The sequence below is a fragment of the Magnolia sinica genome, chromosome 1 (assembly GCF_029962835.1).
Source record: "Magnolia sinica isolate HGM2019 chromosome 1, MsV1, whole genome shotgun sequence".
Taxonomy (NCBI): domain Eukaryota; kingdom Viridiplantae; phylum Streptophyta; class Magnoliopsida; order Magnoliales; family Magnoliaceae; genus Magnolia; species Magnolia sinica.
The window spans coordinates 118,218,788-118,240,771 of NC_080573.1; the positions used below are offsets into that span (position 1 = coordinate 118,218,788).

Sequence of the window (21,984 nt, forward strand, 5' to 3'; positions counted from 1 at the left end):
TGGCAATGGAATGAATTGTCATCCATATATATATCACTTTTAAGGCCAGCTGGACCTAACTATATATATGTATGTATATGTGTGCGTGTATAAGGAATAGTCATTTCACAAATAAAAGCTACTTGTTTTTCACCTTCATGTAGACGTCGATATCAGGATCCGGTTTAATATTTGCTTCCTTCTCTCTTCTCGATAGCTCTTGCAACATTTCTGTAGATTGTTGTGAAAAAGGAAACAAATGATTAAAATTCTGTGAAATTATCTTGACATGGTTTTGGGAGAGAGAGAGAGAGAATCATGTTTGTCTTACCATAATTACTTCCAACTCCCTGACACCTTGCAGAGAAATCCAAGGTTTCTCTCACAGTCATTTCCCCTATATGGTTATCATATTGACTGATGTAGGCAGCAGTCTTCACAGGTACAAACTCTCCCAGTTCACGACCATTGTAAGTCACTTTCCCAGAAGCCTAATATTTCAAAAAGTAAAAAAAAAAAAAAAAAAAAAAAAAGAAAAAAAAAAAAAGAAAAAGAACCCCTCATATGTATGCATGAAATGATTCTAAGCAAGGAATGTTTGGTAAGTACGAGTCCATGGTGAAGGACAGGAACTTGTAATGAGAGAAGTTCGTAAATTCCAAAATGACATGTAGGTTTGATTTAACCATGGAAATCCTAATTTCAGTAGACAATGATCATTTTGTATCTTGTGCCTGAGAATTGCCATTGATGGTAAGTCCAATAATTATATGTGTGGATTCCACAACATTCCTTGCATGTCAAATAGCACGTAGGGACAATATTTTCTTTTCTCGTGAATTTCTCCTAACTAAACAAGCCTTGAGAAAAAATATGCAATGTCTTTACCTTTAGATCTGGATCAAGCTTTCCCGCCAAAGCTAATAGCAATGTGGTCTTCCCTGCACCCGGAGGGCCTAAAAGTAAAGTCATTCTGCAAAATTATATGGATAAAACTATATATTAATTGTTTGAACACAATCTTTACATTATATCAAAACTAAATTCAACCAAAACCCAATTTGTTATTTAGTGTGTGTATGTTATACATACACACACATGTAGACACATCTATGCACACACGTGTGCAGTGATCGTCTATCAACTGTAGCGTATGGGAGCTACCTGTTCTCCAATCTAAGTCCCCAGTCAAACATGGAATGAAATGTGTGTAACCCTGCCTTGGTTTTCTATGGCCCACCATGATCTGTAAGTGAAATCCATTCCAACCATTACATGTGCCATTCCATGTTAGGCCCAAGGCCAAACAATTAGGCTGAATTGTGATTACGGTGAGACACACTAGGGGCGTGTTTGGGCATTGGGATAAGAAGGGATTAAGTGGGATGGAATTGCATCCGGTACTGTGCCAATTCCACTCCATGTCTGGGAAGAATGGAAAAGCTGTATATGGAATTACATTGGGTCTCGTGCCAATTTCACTCAATGTTAGCAAGTTGTGTAGGTCCCACCATGATGTGTGGGCTATATCCACACCGTCCACCCATTTTTCGAGATTATTTTAGAGCATGGGCCAAAAAATCAGGTAAATCTAAGGCTCAAGTGGACCCCACCATAGAAAGTAACGGGGATTGAATACTTACCGTTGATTTGGAGCCACATAAGTTTTGGATCTGCCTCATTTTTCGGCCCATGCCATAAAATGAGGTTACCAAACAAATGAACGGTTTAGATATAACACATATGTGTTATTCTCAGTAATTTCAAATGATGGTGGGTATATTCATTCAATGTACCATCGTATTACCAACAAAACATGGTATTAATCTTATCCCATGGCAACAGGGGACAATCCCTGCCACGGGTAATAATTATGTTTTTTGAATCCCATCCCACCTAACCTAATCCCTTCTAATTCCACCGCCCAAACACGCCCTAGAAGAAACAATTGGGAAAAAGATGTGTAATGTTGATTATTCTAAAGGGCCCACTAGAGCTGTTCACGAGTCGAGCTAGCTCGAATAACTCGCTCGACTCGGCTCGAGTCAGCTCGGATTGACTCGGCTTGAATGGCTGAGTTGGGCCGAGTCAAGCTAAAATTCTGTAGCTTGAGTTGAGTTCGAGCCGAGTTTGACCATTGCCATTTTAACTCGACTCGAACTCGAACTCGACTCGCCTCGAACTCGAGCTCGACTCGGCTCGTTAGAAATAGGTTTTTTGATATTTTAAAATATTATATATATATATATATATCATAAAAAATAAAAACCCTACCCCACCCCACGGTCCCCACTCCCCACCGCACGACTGCCTCCCTTTTCTTCTCCTTCTCTATCTCTACCCCACGGTCCCCACCTAGTCCGCTGCCCCTGCTCGCCGCACGCCCGCCCGACCAACATCATCAAGGAGATTAGGTGAGTTCTTCTTCTTCTTCTTTTTTTCTCTTTCTTGATTCCGTTGGAGAATGGGGTCCACCTGATGAGTGGCTTGGATCTTGAATCGGGCTCCGTGACTGATGGCCCGCTGATGCCCCACCTGATGAGTGGATGGATTAGATCTCTCACGTATCTGCCTGTAGCGTGGGTCCAAGAACAGCTATAGTTGGAGGTAGAAAGGATGGAATGGATCTGGGTTGCTTTTTTTTTTTTCTGGAGAATAGGGATACGGATTGGCTACTCCCCCTGACACCAGCCCTCGATCTGGTGGTCGGTGCTCTGTGGGTCCCACCATGATGAATATGTTTCATCCAATCCGTTCATCAATTTTTAAATATCATTTTAGTTCTTTACCCCAAAAATTAGAGGGATGTAAATCTCAATTGGACCACACCACAGGAAAACAACAGTGATTGGATATCCATCATTTAAATCCTCCTAAGGCCCACTGTACTGTTTATTTGACATCCAATCTGTTGATTAGGTCATAAAGACGCAGATGAAGGGAAAAAACAAAGATCAACTTGATCCAATACTTTTATGGCCCCCAAAAAGTTTTTAATGGTTGAAGTTCATTCAACACTTTCCTGTAATGTGGTCCACTTGAGACCAGGATATATCTCATTTTTTGTGTATTACACATAAATTGATCTAGAAAAATAGATGGACGGAATGGATGAAACACATACATCATGATGGGGCCCACAGAGCACCGACCACAAGTAGCGAATCCGTTTCCAGAGAATAGTCAATGGGAGCTTGAAACGTCATTTCAGGCATGGGCTTCACAGGCCCTCCTTGGAATTTACGCTTGTGGGATTTTTGCAGTCCAGCGTTGGATTTCACGTGCCTTAGTGGTTGGTGCTATGTGGGGCCCACTATGATGTATATGTTTTATCTATGCCGTCCATTCGGTTTGAAATATAATTTTAGGACTTGACCATAAAATTGAGGTAGATATAAATCTCAGGTGGACCACACCATGGGAAAACAGTAGTGATTAAATTACACCATTAAAAATATCCTAGGGCCAAATGTAATGGTTATTTGACATCTAACCCGTTAATTAGGTAATAAAGACTTGGACAAAGGGAAAAAATAGTTATGAGCTTGATCCAAAACTTTTGTGGCTCCCAAAAAGTATTTAATGGTGGGCGTTCAATCAACACTTTGTGGTCCATTGAGATTTGTATCAAACTCATTTTTGGGCTCATATCATAAAATGATATGAAAGAATGGGTGGATGGCACGGATGAAACACATACATCATTGTGGGGCCCACAGTGCTTGGGCTCCACAACCTACCATTATATATATGCCTGGATCCCTCCCTGAGAAACACCTTTGGTACTCTTGTGAAGTATCATAGACAATACACATGCACTTGAGACTTACATGCATGGCATAAAATTAGTTCAAATTAACCCATCTTAAGTATGGGTATCAGTTTAGATTTAGGAAAAAATTATGCCCACTTGATCATCTAATATTAGATTTATGAAAAAATATTAGACGGTTAGAAATTAATCTTATCATATGGTCTGATTTCAACAAACAAGTGTTTACGACTCAGATGTTATGATTTTCTAAGATACGATGGATTACATTCAAAGATGGAAAATAAACATTAATACATTTTAAAGAAAGTTTTAACAATAAATATCATTACCCCCACTGTTTCCAGTGGCATGGTCCACTTGAGCTTTGGAGATGCTGCAATTTTGAGCTCATGCCTAAAAATATGAATGGAAGGCTTGGATAATACACACGTCACCATGAAGTTACATCGTATTAGGGATCACCACGCAATCAGCTTGCGGTCCCACAACAGGTGACATCCTAGCTCTGTTGTCTTGCGCTAGTTTACATGTATTGCATCATCATACGGATTAGTAATCTAGCCATAAAACCAAAAATCTCCTATGGTGATTGCACGTAAAGTACGTGCGCTTTTAAACCACATAATATCATTCACAATAATAATAAAAAAAAAACTTCAGTACTCCAGCAAAGCGTGATGAATGATAAGCAGGCGCTTCGATAATACTTAAAAGCTGTCCTTCCAAGTCATGCATACACTCTAAATGCATCATGAACCAATCCGAATCATGTGTACCCTTCTAAATTATTATTATTTTTCTATACAATACAATATAAAATTATGATGATCACAAATTTCTTTTAAAGTCCACTTGATTTACTATCATGTAGAGGAAATAAACAATGATAACATATTACTTTATTATCTCCTTATATAGTTGCATTATGCACTATTGTATGTTAATGATCATATGCATCATCTTCTTATTTATTTTTAAACATTATCTTCTTGTAGAGTTGTAGGTGTATGGATAAATTATTTCTAATATATTTTGATAATTGTTCTTTACATTTTGTCATATTGCTACTTATGATTATTTGTGATCTAATGTTGTTAATTAATATTTAGGTCACCTAGATAGAGACAAGTAAATTGTATGGTGATATTACATGGAATGTTACCGAATGGGATAGAGACAATTAGCACCTCTAGATAGAGACAAGTAGGAATAAGATATTTAGAAATAATAAGTAAAAAAAATTGAAACAATTATGGACAATTTATAGTTATGTATATATATGTATCCTGGTGGATTTATTTATTAGAGGACTATTTGAGACACTTGTGTCTTCCAGTTTATGGAGGGGCCCGATATTGTTTGTATTGTATATATATATATATATATATATATATATATATATATGTATAAATGTCATTGACTGATTCCTTCAACCTATAAAATTCCTGATCTTACCCTACTCTTATTAACTTTTGATTTTTAGATGACTACTGAAGAAAACCCAAGTACTCCTGACCCTGGTGCGTCAATCAATTCTTCTTTTTCCGTGGATGAAGAAAAATTAGAGAACAAAGTTGAAATAACTTCAGGTTCTGTGAAATGAAAAAAAAGATCCGCAATATGGGAATCTTTTGATGAGATCACACAACCAGATGGTTCTGTCAAGATTAGATGCAAGTTTTGTAAGACTCTTTACAGCAAGCATTCTGGTTCTTCTACAACTCACCATCAGAGGCATCTAGATAAATGTGTGAAGAGACCAAGAATATCGAAGGGTGGAGTCCAGCAACTGCTTTCATTTAATATTTCTGAAGATGACGACTCTAAAGCTGCACTCTTAACATATAAGTATGACCCAGATAAACTAAATGAGTGGTTTGCGAGATTAGTGATAGTAAATGAGAAGCCATTCAGCATGGTGGAAAGCAAGGTTTTCATGGGATTTTGTAAATTTCTAAATCCCAGATGTGAGAAGATCTCTCGATCTACTGTGAAAAGAGAGTGTATGAAGATGTATGCCGTTGAGAAAGCTAAATTGAAAGCTCTCTTGGAATCCGTATCCAGAATAAGTTTGACATCTGATATGTGGACGGCCTCAAATCAGAGAAAGGGATATATGTCATTGACCGCACACTTCGTTGATGCGGATTGGAAACTACAAAAGAGAATTTTAAACTTCCGCTATGTTCCTCCTCCTCATACCGGTGTGGTACTGTCCGATTGCATTTACAACTGTCTTGTTGAGTGGGGCATTGAAAAGAAAATTTCTTCAATTACTTTAGATAATGCATCATCCAACGATACGTTAATTTCTTTCTTACGTACTCAGTTCAAGGCTGCTGGAAATTTATTCTTCGAAGGTAAAATATTCCAAGTTAGATGTTGTGCTCACATACTCAACTTGATTGTGCAAAAAGGGCTGAAAGCAATTGATTCAATGATTGCAAACATACGAGACAACGTTAAATATATAAGGGGGTCACCTTCAAGAATGAGTACGTGGAATGATATAATCCAACGTTTGGATTTGAAATCTAAACAGCAGTTGAAGTTAGATGTCTGCACTCGCTGGAATTCCACTTATGAAATGTTGGATACAGCTTTACAATTTAAAGTTGCATTCCCTAAACTTGCGGCACGTGATAAAATGTACGTATACGTGCCAAGTGATGAAGACTGGAAGAAAGCTGAAGATGTTCATTGGTTTCTCAAAGTTTTTTACGACTGCACAAAGATTTTTTCAGGAAATAAGTATCCCACGGCAAATCTATTTCTTCATGAAATTATTTTCATTATGAACGCACTTAAAAAATGTGCTGCTAATGGTCCGGAATTTTTAAAAGCGATGGCTCTAGGAATGCAGATGAAATTTGATAAGTATTGGGCTGAATGCCACTTATTAATGGCCATTGCAGTTATCCTAGATCCACGATACAAGATGGCAATGGTTAGATTTGTTTTCAGATCACTTTATTCCAGTTCCGAAAGAGTTTCAGCGGAGACCGCCGTTATTAATGTGGCAATTGAAGAGTTGTTCGCATCATATGTTGATAATTCGGCCGATTCATCAAGTGCAATAGGTACTTCTCAAACTACAAATAATTCTTCTACTGCGGGCGAGCGACTTCGTGACTTTATGTCTTTTTTAGACGAAGAAGAAACAGAGACGCAGAAAACTGAATCCGAAGTGGACAAGTATCTAAAGGAACCGGTCATAAGGATAAAAGATAATGATTTCGATGTTTTGCAATGGTGGAAGTCTCGAGCTCGTGAATATCCTAGACTTTCGTTGATGTCACGAGACATTTTATCAATTCCAATTTCGACCGTGGCATCAGAATCAGCTTTTAGCACTGGCAGCAGGGTAGTTAGCAAGTATTGAAGTTCACTCGCCTCGAATACAGTTGAAGCACTGATATGTACGCAAGATTGGTTGCATCCAGTTTGGGGCGGTAGCACTTTCGATGTTGAAGAGTATGAAGAGGATAATGAAATTGAAAATGTGGGCCAGAACGCTTAAAGGAAAAGCTTTAAAAATTTTCATGAACGGATTTATAATTTTTGATATATTTTAACTATTTCGAATTGATGTTGATGTTGATTGTTAAGGACAAATTATTTTTTTGTGGTATGATATTGATAGTATCTAGAGGTTTATCATTTATGTCTTAGTAATGTGGCATTTAATTTGTATTTTTTAGCCAAAATTTTAATAACGTAACCTATGATGAATGATACAAACAAGCTCGAGCTTGACTCGAGGTAAACTCGACTCGACTCGAACCACTAGCTTGACTCGAACTCGACTCGATGGCTTTGGCAAACAAGCCAAGCTTCAATGTTGAGCTCGAGGCCGAGCTCGAGCTCGAGCTCGAACTCGAGTACACCATGGACAAGCCAAGCCAAGCTTGGCCCAGCTCGACTCGACTCGGCTCGATGCCCACCTCTAGGGCCCACAGTGATTATTATATGAAATCCACGCAATTTAAACTATTAGATGCCATACAACAATTTAAGCCTGGAGCCAAAAAAATTAGGCCTATCCCTGATTTAAGTGGGCCACATAAAGGGAAACAATTTGGAGGGCAGGCGTCACTTTATACACTATTTCTAATAGTGAGGTCTACGTAAATTATGGATATGGCTGGTCTTTTAGCCTTATGCCTAAAATTGGGCCACTTGCCTGATGGACGGAATAGATGTCCACGATGGTGGGCCCATCTGAGCTAGACCACTCCTAGTAGGGGATTGCATGCTGACCCTGCTGGTAGGTGGGTGCTGAAAAAGCTGTGGGCCCACCATGATGTATATGTTTTGTCCACGCCCTCCATCCATTTTGCTGGCTTATTTTAGGACATGAATCCAAAAATTGGGAAGATGTAAATCTCAAGTGGACCACACCACATGAGGCAGGTGTGATTCCACATAGTTGACTCAGGACTTAAGCTGGAACGCACTAGCTCCCCTACGCTACTGTTCACTGTTCATAGGAGATCATGCAACTATTTATAGGAAATCGCTTGATAGGTGTGTACATAGTAGGGGTGCACATCGAACTGGTAGAACCATGGAACCGGACCGGAACAAACCAAATGGTCTGGTTTGGTTCAGTTCTAGAGTGCACCGGTTTCGGTTCCGGTTCCAAAAATCAAAGAACCGATTACATCGGTTTAGTTCTGGTTTGAAGGTATGTAAAACCAAACCGAACCGTGAACCGATCCATAGAACCGAACCGTGGATCCGAACCACAGAACCGAACCATGGAACTAAAGCTGGAACTGAGCCAAGATCTCTTTGATTGTTTCCATATTTGACTCATGATTTATGATTTACAATGCACCATTTGACTGTTTTCAAAATTGTATTTTTGCACATCCTATACAATATCTAAACTATTCATCAAATGGATTATAACACGAATGGACATGTGGGCTAGATTATAAAATAAAATATGCAATTGGGCTGGATTATAAAAAACCCAGAACCGTGGAACTGAACCGGTTTTAACGGTCCAATTCCGGTTCAATTCTAGGGTGCTAACAGTCTGGTTTCGGTTCCGAATATCCTAGACCCATTAGGAACAATTCGGTTCCAATTTCGCCCCAGAACAGGACCAAACCGACCTGTGTGCACCCCTAATACATAGAGAGAGAGAGAGGGAATAGTTTCCTCCTTTGATTTGTCTCTCTCCTTTACCATGGCCCATCAAAATTTTGGATAAAGGTGAAAGTTAACCATGAAGAGTTTCATGGGCTACTGCATCACATGGATGATTCGGATTTTACATTCATGTCATCCCAGTAGATGAGTTCTGAAACACCTGCCACCTGCACGCACACGTGTCATTGGCGTCTAATCTAAACAGTCCATGTGATGCGGCATCCCTTGAAACCTCATTGGACCAATTTTCACACTAATCTAAAACTGAGAGATGCAAATCAATGGAGAAAAGTGTTTTCTTTTTCCACGGCCCACCAAGTTTTGGATCAAAGTATAAGTTAGGGCCTAGGGTTTTTGTGGGGTGTTGCATCACGTGGACCGTTCAGATTTGGGACTCACATCATATATGATAAGTTCTCAAATTGTTCACACGAGTTCCTTGTGAATATATATATATATATATATATATATCTATCTTCCCATGAAATCGAGCTCTGTGGGCCCGTCACGCCATGCTTTTGATAGGTTCCCTCTATGTCAAGTGGTGTGTCAAAAATCAGCCGTATTAGGAACTCAGGTGTGCCTTACCATCTAAAATCATGGAAAAAACATATTTAAAATATAAAATCACTTGATGAGACCCACCTGAGTTTTGAAATGGCCTGAAATTTGGTTTAACTGCTCATCTAAGTGGATCACACAAAATGGATGGACTGGATGTCTGAAACACATCTCAGTGGGTCCTATATACCATCAGGAACATTTCAATGGATGGGCATCCACTCTCAAATATTGTTTGTGGTGTGGACCACATAAGCCATGGATCTACCTGATAAGCACATGTCTCACCATGGAAAAGTACATCTCATTAATGGGATGGATGTCTGTCACACATCACTTTGGGGCCTATAAAGCTCGACCTAATGGAAGCTTCCCATGTGGTCGACCTCATAGTACCTTTTCTTTTCCACACACACATGTAACTTTCATCTCTCACCTGGAAGGCTTGATGATCCCACTGACATCACGAAGGATTGATAATGGTCTCTTTCCACTAGGAAGAATATGGAGATAGTTCAAGAACCCCTTCAAAAATCCAAATAACAACTTAACAAATCAGTACAATTTATAAACACCTAAATCTACATGTTTGTAATCTCTACGAGTGTGTGATTTCGACGGATTACATCATCCTCAAATCAAGCATAGGCATCGTATCCTTGCGACTTGAGCTGGGACAAGTTGGCTGCCTGACTCGGTTATCTGGACCGTTGATCTGATCGGATCCAAAGTGAATAAACCATGCATGCCCCTAAAATCTCTCAGTTCGGTGGCATGCATTCTTTGAATCTACGGTTTTCTTTATATTATCGAATGTGGGTTATGGCTGAATTATCCTCAATGATGCTGTTAGGATTGTTCAATCAGAAGTGGTTTTGAGGCTGTTTGGATTGATGGAAAAACGGGATTCAACCATGGAAAATGGAAATTAATTGCCTCATATGTGATGGTTTCCCTCATTTGTGAAAGGCAAGAGCACCAGGGATTCCCAGCAGATCAACAGGCCGGAGTACCCACACTGCGGTGGGCCCCACTTGTCCAACTTTAAGGGTTGTAGATTCTTCTCATGTCCTTACTCTCCAAGTTCAAATAGTTCTTTGTGTGAATTACCTCTACAATATTAGTAATGAAGTTGAGGAATGTAGGTAAAGCTCGGCTGCCAATGTAAGCTTCTGCGTCAATATTTAGATGCTCGAACCGAACTTCGATTGTCGGAAGTTCAATTCCAACTCTAAGTGGAAAATCAAGAAAAAGAAGTCATGAAACTACTTTTGATAGAAGAACTCGAGAAGTCTAAAAACCAAGATAGATTGAGAACAGAAAATCAGGAAAAAAGAAAACCTTGTAAAGAATGCAATGGTTCTTACTGATCAATGCGGTTCTTCATTTTCAACAGGAACTTCTCATTGTCTTCCTCTGCAACTTTAATCAATCTATCCAACAAAATTTTCCTCTCCTGAGTTCCGAGACTCTGAATGTCGACTTCCCTGAGGTCCCCTGGTGCAACTGTCAGTATTCCTTTCCTCAAACGATCGTACGTCGGCAGTTTCTCGAGAGCGGCCCATTTAAGAGCTTCTTCATCGTCCTCCTCATGATGTGATCTCGAGAAAACATTAGTTGTCGCGTTCCTCCATACTGAGGAACTGTTTCGGCGCATACTACTGACACTGTGCAGATCAGCACTATCCATTTTAACCAACTTAAATTCCAACGACGGCAAAACCCACGAAAATTCTTCGAGCTTTGAACAACGAAATTCAACGAATTGAAGTCTATGGATCAAACAAGCCTCTATAAAGTGATGGGTTTCTTTTCATTTTTCCAATTTCTTTTCTCACAGAGAAATGCAATTCTCTTTCTTGACGAATTGGAGCAAAATATCAAAAGGAAAATATCTTGGATTTTCTGGGGAAGGGAGTTGAAATCCCGCGGTCCGGAGCTCGAATAAAGGATCTTGATGGATTGAAATGAGAGAGAGAATTATATATAGAATTGGAGAATAGCTTTTAGTGGTGGGTTTGCATTCGGATGAAATGGACTTATTAGTGACGGTTGGAATTTTTAATTCCCAGTGCTGTTTTTTACTTCTTCTAGAGGAGAGAGCTTCCGCAACTCCTGTGATAGTTCACCACTATTTTAAAAAAAATAGTGGTGATTATTTGATTGTACGTATGGCATAGTTGGTCCGCAATCCAGACCGTCCAAATCACTGACTCAGTTATGTATGGAGCAAGACCCCAAAAATTACACTGACAAGATGATAGTAACCATCTAATTTTTTTCATTGGAATTTGGACCATTCAATATAATATTTTAACCATTCATGCAATAGCCACCAATTTAATGATTAGGATTGCTTGATGAATGCGATTTTCGAGATGTACTCCCTCTGCCATGTACCCCAAAATTGAGTCCGGATCCTCTGTTATCAGGTCAACAGAGAATTCCTGATACCTTAATTCTCATTGGTCCACGTTACCACTCACTAAAAAAATAAAAATGATAAAAAACAGCTTCGGACGCGGAACCATTAGGGTAATAGGAATTCTCTGTTAACCTGATAACAGACGATCCCGACTCAAATTTAGGTGGCTCGGTTTTTTATCTGTTTCGGCCGGGCGTTCATGCCGGACGTAGTCAAAATGTTGATTTTTGCAGGACCGGGTCGGGCCCATTAACAGCCCTCTCGAGGGGAAACGGATTGGCTACTCCCTTCCACCAGCCAATGGCTGGTGGTCGGTGCTCTGTGGGACCCACCATGATGTATGTGTTTCATCCATTCCGTCCATCTATTTTCTGGATCATTTTTTGTTACGAGATTAAAAAAAAATGAGGTATATCTCAATCTCAAGTGGACCACATTACAGGAAACAGTGTTGAATGAAGTCGAGCATTAATAACTTTTTGGGGGCCATAAAAGTTTTGGATCAAGCTGATCTTTGTTTTTTATCCTTCATCTATGTCTGTATGACTTAATCAACAGATTGGATGTCAAATAAACAGCACAGTGGGCCTTAGGAGGATTTTAATGGTGGATATCCAATCACCATTGTTTTCCTGTGGTGTGGTCCACATGAGATTTATATCCCTCTAATTTTTGGGATCAAGCCTATAATGATCCGTAAAAATGGATGAACTGAATGGATGAAACACATATATCATGGTGGGGCCCACAAAGCACCGACCATCAGCCACAGGGCTTGTGGCTGGGGGAGTAGCCAATCCGTTTCCCTCTTGACGGTTGCTGGGGTGCGTGGAAAGAACGCTTCACACAAAATAATACGGGTCCACGGGTCCTCTACGTGCTACAAGCAGAGCCGTGCTTGTTGCAATCGAACCAAGCCACTTCGAGTTCCATCACCACATTTGTATTTAATGCAGCAGTGCTGGCAACATTACTAATTATATAACCTATCATCATTCAGAAACAGCATTTCAGGCATTTAACGTCAATAATTACATGGCCTATCATCGGTAGCAAAAGAAAAAAAAAGTAGCAGACACACTAGCCATATAGCTGTGTATTTACGTCAGCACATTCATATAACTAGTGTATTCACGTCAGGAAATTCTGTGAGTCTCGTAACGACGTATGTGTTATATTCAAATGGTCCAGTGTACATGTTACACTTAGAAAGAACAGTGGGGTATTGAATGTCTACCATTGAAATTCTTTTGGGGTCACAAAAGTTTCAGATCAATATAAATTTGTTTTTCCTTTTCATCTAGTAATTTTTACCTTATTAACAAATTGGATGGAAAATAAATATTATAGTGAGCCCTAAGAAATTTTTAACGATGAAAATCATTATCCTTGCTGCTTGTTTTGGTGTGGTCCATTTAAACTTTGGATATGATTCATTTTTTGTCTAATACTATGAGGGCGTGTTTGGGGCATGGCATTGGGAAGGATTAGGTGGGATGGGATTCAAAAAACATAATTATTACCCATGGTAGGGAACTGTCCCAAGTTATCATGGGATAAGCTTAATTCCATGTTTTTTTTTTTTTAATACAGTGGTACATTGAATGGATATACCCACCATCATTTGAAACTATTGAGAATAACACACATGTGTTATATCTAAACCGTTCATTTGTTTTGTAACTTCATTTTATGGCATGGGCCTAAAAATGAGGCAGATCCAAAACTTATGTGGCTCCAAAGAAGTTTTCAATGGTAAGTATTCAATCCCCGTTTCTTTCTATGGTGGGGTCCACTTGAGCTTTAGATCTACCTGATTTTTTGGCCCATGCTCTAAAATGATCTCAAAAAATGGGTGGACGGTGTGGATATAGCCCACACATCGTGGTGGGACCTACAAAACTTGCTAACATTGAGTGAAATTGGCACGGGACTCAATGCAATTCCATCTCATCTAATTCCAAGCTTTTCCATTCTTTCCAAACATGGAGTGGAATTGACACAATGCAATTCCATCCCACCTAAGCCCATCTAATACCATGCGCCAAACACCCCCTAAAATGATCTGGAAAAATGGATGAATGGTATGGACATAATAAATACATCATTGTGGGGCCCATGTAACTTTGATCCCCTTTGAACCGGGATTGGCTGGTGTACCACACACCAACTGTATAGCTAGTGAATTGACGTCGGCAAGTTTTGTGGGTCCCATCTTAATGTATGTGTTATATGTTGAGGGTCAAATATTGCATATTAGACCCTAGTTATTGCCTGGATTTACGAACATGATACTGTTTAACAGCTCAATTTAATCGTGTTTGTGGTGCAAGGTGAATTTAAGAAGTCTGGTCTGAAAATGATGCTAAAGGCATGAATTTAATACACAGAAGTCACCAAGGCAAGGGACGGATCCCAGGAGACCAAGATCGACAGATTTGCATGCTAGGGATCCAAGGAAATCGAGAAACTGAAGCTCAAGTAACCTGAAAGATATCCAGAATATGAGATCATAAGGTTCCCACCATCCGTTCGACTTGAAACTTCATATATGGCCTAAGGACCATAAATCAGCCATACACGCTGAAAATCATCCATTGGATCCATATGGAAGTGGCCCAGCAAACAGATTAGCCCACAAATCGTCAGTCTAGGGCACACCTGATATCTGGATATGCTTTCTCAACCGCTTAAACCTGAGGAAAAAATGGATGGACGGAGTGGATTTCTCATAGACATCAAGGTGGGACCCACCTTAAGTGGCCAGTGTACACTACAGGCATACGCCCGCAGTACACTGGACCGACTGAAGCAGTCAGCGGGCGCTGACCTGATTTGAATGGGATTTCTCTCCGCCCACAACAGAGACGGCTTTGGTTGGGCCACCATCATCATACGTTTTGATGATCCACAACGTTCAATGAGATCAGGAGGTCAAACCGACCGCACACTGATCTACGATCCGATTTTTGCAAACAATGCATGTACAGGGAGTCCAAATGCCAGTCGGACGGCTGAAGAACGGAGTCAGTGGGCCACAGTATCGAAAATAAAAATTCACTCCTTCTGCACCGAAATTCCACTGCAAACCCAATGGACGGAATGGATTTTCCATTGTCATCGCTGAAGGGCCCATTAAATCACACCGCAAGGAGTACCCGCCAACTCTGTTCGCAAACAGAGCTTGCGGACAATCCTTGTCGGCCACCATCAAGGCCCACCTAGATGATCCGGACTGTCCATTCTGTTCAAGGCTCCGTGCAATCCAAAACCACAAAGTTTAAAGGATCCACGCAAGACGTAGAGTGTGCAAGCACAATCGCAAAGGAAGTCGGTTCTAGTTGAAGCCAGCAAGATCTCAGTCGTTCTGCGATCAACAGTCCATTCTCTAGTGTGATCAAGGCCATCCAAGTTACCTTCAAAGGGCAATCGTCTATCGTCAAGGAGCCTGAATGGCTCAGATCTCACAACAGGATCGATTTTTGTGGTAAATCTAGGTTCACCAGATGAATTTAGTACAAAGGGAGTGCGTAAAACTTCCACACCGACTCATGAGTGCTCCAAAGAACTTCAGCACCGGATGCATGGAGTGCGGAAACTCGCCACCGACCTTGCTGGCTCTATAAGAAGGAGAGGGAAAGAAGGGAATGGGGATCCAAGTCTTTGGACGTGGGCAGCTGTGGAGGCAAGGTAGACACATGAAGCAGAGAGAGAGGGATCGTGGCTGGTCATCTCCTTATTCTTTTCTTTTCGGGTTTTTCTTTCCTAAGAGTTTATAGTTAATCAAAACTATGGTTGGCTAAACCTCTTAGATAGGGCTAAGAGGTGAAGCTTGTAGCGAGATGGGAGACTCTATTTTATGCTTTTAATTTAATTTAAATTTATGAACTGAATTTTATTTTAGTTTGATTATTAAGGGAATATTTTTAGTCTTTAATGGTCTATTGTGACTGAAATTGCAATGGGTCTGCAATGGCTTTGAGTGTGTTCCTTTCCCTTTTTATATTTATGACGTCAGGAAGCCCTATTGTTCACCATCGTCTCCTGGGCATGGTTGGATGACGGTACCCTTCTTAACCTTCATATCATGTTGATTGGTTTTTCATTAGTTTAATTCTGTTGTTTACTTTGTCTCCTGGGCATGGTTTGGTGATGGAATCCATTCTAATTCATATACCTTTCACCTCCTGAAAACTATATCAAAGGAAGTTCAGTTGATTTTCATGGTTACACCCTTCAACTGAATGAAGATGAGACTCTAAGTCCAGTTGAGTTCTTGAAACAGGCATAAGATCTCCCTGATCTCTACAAGTGGATCCTCTCAATCCCTAGTTTTCTACCTCTAAATTTCTTAAGTTTTACATTAATATTTCACCATTATTCCTCAAAATCATTCGATTTAGATTTCATCTTAATCTAGTTCTAGTTCTAGTGAGTTTCAGATTACGTATAGGTTTCAGTCCCTTGGGATTCGACCTCGGTCTCACCGAGTTTATTACTACATCACAACCCTATACTTGGGAAGTGAACAAGTTTTTGGCGCTGTTGCCGGGGATTGACGGTTACGATTCTTTGAAATTAATTAGTTTTAGAATTAGTTTAAGATTAGAATTTTACTAACTTTAGTTTAAAATTTTTATTTCTATTTGATTTCTAGAACTAACTTGTTTCCTGTTTTGTAGGATTCTGAGATAGGTTTCTAAATTGGTAATTTATTTTGTAATTTCTTCCTTGCTATTTCTAAATTAGGATTTATTTTTATTTTTAGCAAGTTTCTAATTCTAACTCTTTTAGAATCTAACTTTGTTTCCTAATTTATTTTTAGAAATTTTCTAATTGTAGAATTTAGAAACTAACCTTCCTATTTTGTAGGCTTTTAAGATAGAAATTTTTAATTAGGTAAGCTCTTTCTCTACTTTCTATTTTTCAGATCTCTTTTAGTAACTTACTTTCTAGTTTAGGACTTTCCTAATTTATTTCAGAAACTTCCACTTTCTTTTAGGAATTTCTTCTTCTAGAAATTAGTTTACTTCTATTTTTCTTTTTAAGGATTTTCTAAATTTAGTCCTTCTCTTTTTAGAATCTAACTTATTTTGTTTTGTTTTCCAGGTTTTTAACTTAGGGACTCCAATTTGGTATCTTCTTTCCAACCTTCTTTTTCTAGATTTTTATTTCCTTTCTTAGGATTAGGTTTCGAATTTGATTGAGAGCTGCGAGTGTTTCATGCTCAAGTGGGCCCGTGACAACACTCGACGTCTCTTGACTGAAGGAGGATTGGTTGAGGGGTTGACTATCCATCGCAGAACTAGACACCACTCGCAATACCCTGAGTTAATTGAAGTGATGGCTAAAAACCAAGCTCTTCTACTCCAACCTTGGGTGGAGGACATTCAGGATGAGAATGAGGTGCATTAAGCACCCCCGCCTCGTACTTTACGAGATTATTTACAACCAGCGGGGTGAGTACGCCCTCATGCATGATTTTTCCTGAAAATACAGGACATATGGACATCAAGCCAGGGGTTATCCAACTCCTTCCTAAGTTCCATGGGCTCGAATCTGAAGAACCATATCTACATTTGAAAGAGTTTGAAGAGATCATAACTACTTTATATTTTCAAAATGTGTCTGAGGACATAGTCAGGCTAAAACTCTTTCCTTTTTCCTTGAAGGAGAAGGCTAAGACATAGTTACATTCACTGCGTCCTAGATCCATTGGCACATGGAATAATATGCAGAGGAAATTTATAAAGAAATTTTTTCCACATCATAAAACGATTACCCTTAGAAAAGCAATCATGAACTTCACCCAAAAGGAGGATGAAACATTTTACCAATGTTGGGAAAGGTTTAAGGATTTGGTCAATTCATGCCCACAACACGGCTTTGAAACGTGGCGCATCACAAATTTTTTCTACGATGGACTGACATCCTCCATGCGCCAAATGGTCGAGACAATGTGTAATGGAGAATTCATTAATAAAAATGTCGACGAGGTATAGGATTACCTCGATAGTCTTGCTGAAAAAACACAATCATAGGACTATTACCCAAAATCGAACACCACGTCTAGGCCGACTCAATCTAAGGAGAAAGGTGGATTGTATCTCTTGAAAGAAGAAGATGATCTCAAGTATAAAGTAACTAGGCGCATAAGAAAATTTGAGGCCATGGAAGGAAAGAAGGATAAGGTTAATGAAAGTGTTTGCGGCATCTGTGATTACAACATTCATACAGCTGAAAATTGTCCTACAATACCCGCATTTCGAGAATGTTAAATAAACAATCAAATGCCGTAAATACTTATCAAAGACCTTTCAATGGACCGACCTCTAATACGTACAATCCTGGTTGGAAAAATCATCCAAACTTTAGTTGGAGAAATGGACAAACTGTTACCCCTCAAAGTTTCTTCAATCAAAATCCAAATCAGGGGAAACCTCAAGAAGAACCGGTTCAGATTTTCATGCAAGAGCTAACCCGGGCAATGCAAGATTTTATGCAAAAAATAGATTCACGTATAACGGTTATAGAAAAGGGGATGCTTCCTGCACAACCGCTCCCCAATCCTAAACCTCAATACAAGATAAGTAATCACAACTCTTCAAATCAAATAGAGCACGCTAAATCCATCACCACTCTTAGGGGTAGGAAGATCATTGATAAAACCCTTCCGGTTAGGCCCGAAAAGCCTCAAGAACCAGAAGAGGACATTATATCTAAACTGTCCATTCATTCTGAGAGCTCATTGTCATGCTTAAGACAAAATATAAGACAGATTTAACAATCAAATTAACCGCACTGCAAAAAGAAGTAGAGGATTGAACATCTACCATTGAAACTCTTCCGGGGTCATAGATGTTTTGGATCAGTATGAAATTTTTTTTCCTTTTCATCGAGGTCTTTTTGACCTTGTGAATAGATTAGATGGAAAATAAACGTTATAGTGATCCTTACTAATGTTTTAACAGTGAAAATTATTCTCCCAATTACTATTTGTGGTGTGGTCCAGCTGAGCTTTGAATGGCTCATGCTCTCAAAAAATTGATGACCGCATGCATATATTCTTTTGGGGGCCATGTAACTTTAATCTCCTTTAAACCATGTGAGCAACTCGGAGCCGAAGAGCGTCAATGATTGTCTTTGCATGCTGGTGTGTGGTACACCGGCCAATCCGTTTCCAAACAAAAGATCCACTTGCATTTGGTACTACCAATAATGATTAAAATACATGGATATTACATTTATAGGTAAGTGATTTGGAAAATAGTATGACAGCTAGCTCACATGTATGTAGGCTAGCAATAGGTTAAGACGTGTTTGGTCCGTAGAATTAAATGGTATTAGATAAGATTAACATCATTATTATAAAATAATTGTATTTTTAAAAATATTATGATAATTTTGCCGTCGAATTGCATATTTGGAATAAAATTCTTATGACGAGAAAAAAACAGCAAAATCTTGTTTGGTAAGCCATATAATTGTAATTAACAGCTAAATTCAAAATAGATATCAGTCACTCTCTCTCTCTCTCTCTCTCTCTCTCTCTCTCTCTCTCTCTCTCTCTCTCTCTATATATATATATATATATATATATAGTATAAAAGGTATATATGGATAGACGGCAAGGATAAACACATGTATCAAAATGGGGCCCAAGTATAGTGAATTTAAATACACCAAAATTCCACATGATATCGAATGCAATTTCATCCCCACCAATTCGCAACCTTAGCGTCGCATTCACAGGTTGGCGAATAGGTTAGTGATTGGGACAATGCCATTAAAGTGGAACATTCCCGAGTCAAGTGCAAACCCACGATGACAAGGACAACATCATCATTGGAGTACGGATTAGGCAAGGATAGCGGAGAGTACTTTTAAAAGCCTTTGTCCTTGGACAATAACACAGCCAAACGCAAGGACACATACATTACATCCCCTCCTTTGAGCCTTGCAATGTCGAACACGTGCGCAAGCAGCTCATGTATAGGCGACCACATGTGTCATCATGGGACATGGGATCCAATTCATCCATCGGAAGAGTCCTGTGTTAACGGCCCTTGCCCAATAATAAGATCCGTCCTAAAACTAAGGATGCGGATTTCCTGCTAAAGTTGTATAAAGTTAGTGTGCTGAAAACTTAGATGGGCCCACCATAATGTTTATCAGAAATTCACCCATACCATCCGTTTTTGTGAGCTCATTTTATGACATGGGACCAAAAATGAGCCGGATCCTTACTCTTGCTCGGGTGGTAGACTCTCAGGATTTTCAACACCCAATCAAGGGTTCAAGTATCCCTAGGTGGTGAAATCCCACTACAACGTGGATGGCATTTAAACATTAGTGTCGGCCCAGGAGGTTTCAACAGTAGAAATTTTCTTATCCAACTTTTCCTTTAGTGAGGCCCACTTGAGTCCTGGGTTATACTCACTTTTGGTATAAGTTCTAAAATGAGCTCGCAAAATGGATTAACATCGTTGATTTCTCACAAACATCATGCTGCCACACTTAGAAATCTGCGTCCAAAAACTACATAACACGTGGCACATGTGGTGGCGCGTGGATGGTATAGCCTTGTACACACGCGTGCAGGCTCAACAGGAAGTGGATTTCCTTCGAAAGCGTTTGGCATGAATTTCCGAAATCGGATTGCTTACGGAGTTACTCAGTAGGCTTTTATCGTACTGAGTAAACTCTGTTGGGCCCACTGTGAATAGATGTGGTCTATCCATGCCGTCCATCTGTTTTTCAAGCACATTTTAGTGGTTGAGATCAAAATTGAATCATTTCCCATATTAAGTGGATCATAGCACAAGAAACATTGGGAATAATAATTTCCACCATTGAAACGTTTCTAGTGTCTACAGTGATATTTATTTGTCATCCAACCTGTTCTCATAAGATCAAAAATATATAGATGAAAGGAAAACACAAATAATGATCCAAAACTTTTGTGGACCCCGAGAAAATTTTCAACAGTTGACATTCAATTTACACTGTTTCCAGTGGTGTGGCCCAAACTGACTTTGGAAATACTTCATTTTTGGTCTTAAACATTAAAATTATCTGTTAAAATGGATGTAAGGAATCGATGGAATATATAAATCACGGCAGTTTCACAGAGTTTACTCAGTACGCTTAACTCAGTACGCAATCCGCTTCCATGAAGTTCCTGCCCTGGGATACTAGGTGGGGGCACCGTGATTTTTGTGAGAAATCAACTCCATCCATCCATTTTTTTGGATCATTTTGGTATAATATAATAAAAATCAGGTATACCCAAAACTCAAGGCATCTATAAAAAAGGAAAAACTAGGAAAACAGTTTTCCACTGTTGAAATCTTCGTGGGCTCCACCTTTATGTTTATATGCCATTCAAGCCGTTTGTAAGGTTATTTCCACTGGGACGAAGTGAAGATCATAATACTTAGCCTGATATGAAACTTTTGTGGGCATACAAAATTTTCAACGGTGGTCACTAAATTCCCACCGTTTCCTCTCGTATGGACGCCTTGAGTTATGAATCCATCTGATTTTTGATCTCCTGTCCTAAAATGATCCAGAAAAACAGATGGACAGAGTGGATTTCTGACAAACATCACAGTGGGCCCAACCTAGCATCCCAGCACAGAAACTTCCTGAAAACGCTTCTAGGCCCATTTTAGAATATTATCTTTACTCTGTATCGCTTTAACATGACATCCGTGTCACAGAAGTTGTTGTCATACGTTTGGTAGATAGACATTTTCTTGAAAAACAAGAAAGCAAAAACATGCCTCACACCATGACTATCTGTCTGGATTGCATGCTATCCCGTCCGGGACAATAATCCGTCTATATAAGGGCTCCCGTCGGGCCCACTATGGTGTATCTGTTTATCCACGCCATTCACCTATTTGTTTAGATCATTTTAAGGTATGAACCAAAAAAGGAGGCATATCTAACGCCCAAGTGGACCACACCGAAAATACTCTTGCATTCAACGCTATGTGCATTTAATGCAACCCAAGCTCACCATTTGGTGTGGTCCACTTGAAGGCTAGATCTGCTATTTGTCGAGCTCACACCTTGAAAT

The 21,984-nt window shown here is 39.5% G+C and overlaps 1 protein-coding gene and 1 non-coding gene across 2 annotated transcripts in view; both read right to left on the minus strand.

Annotated features, from left to right (window-relative positions):
- LOC131255530 (pleiotropic drug resistance protein 1-like) overlaps window positions 1-11,448 on the minus strand; it is a 29,112-nt gene extending 17,664 nt beyond the window's left edge. Inside the window, exons 1-6 of the mRNA XM_058256266.1 lie at window positions 10,843-11,448; window positions 10,586-10,706; window positions 9,912-10,000; window positions 868-952; window positions 311-470; window positions 134-210 (exon numbers count right to left, since the gene is read on the minus strand). Of these exons, the coding sequence (XP_058112249.1) occupies window positions 134-210; window positions 311-470; window positions 868-952; window positions 9,912-10,000; window positions 10,586-10,706; window positions 10,843-11,165 (855 nt within the window). The 5' untranslated portion in view covers window positions 11,166-11,448. The remainder of the gene's footprint in view (window positions 1-133; window positions 211-310; window positions 471-867; window positions 953-9,911; window positions 10,001-10,585; window positions 10,707-10,842) is intronic.
- Window positions 11,449-17,680: 6,232 nt separating this feature from the next.
- Window positions 17,681-17,787, minus strand: LOC131222397 (small nucleolar RNA R71). The gene has a single exon (XR_009160026.1). It is a non-coding gene; the product is annotated as a small nucleolar RNA R71 (small nucleolar RNA).
- Between the last annotated feature and the right edge of the window lie 4,197 nt (window positions 17,788-21,984).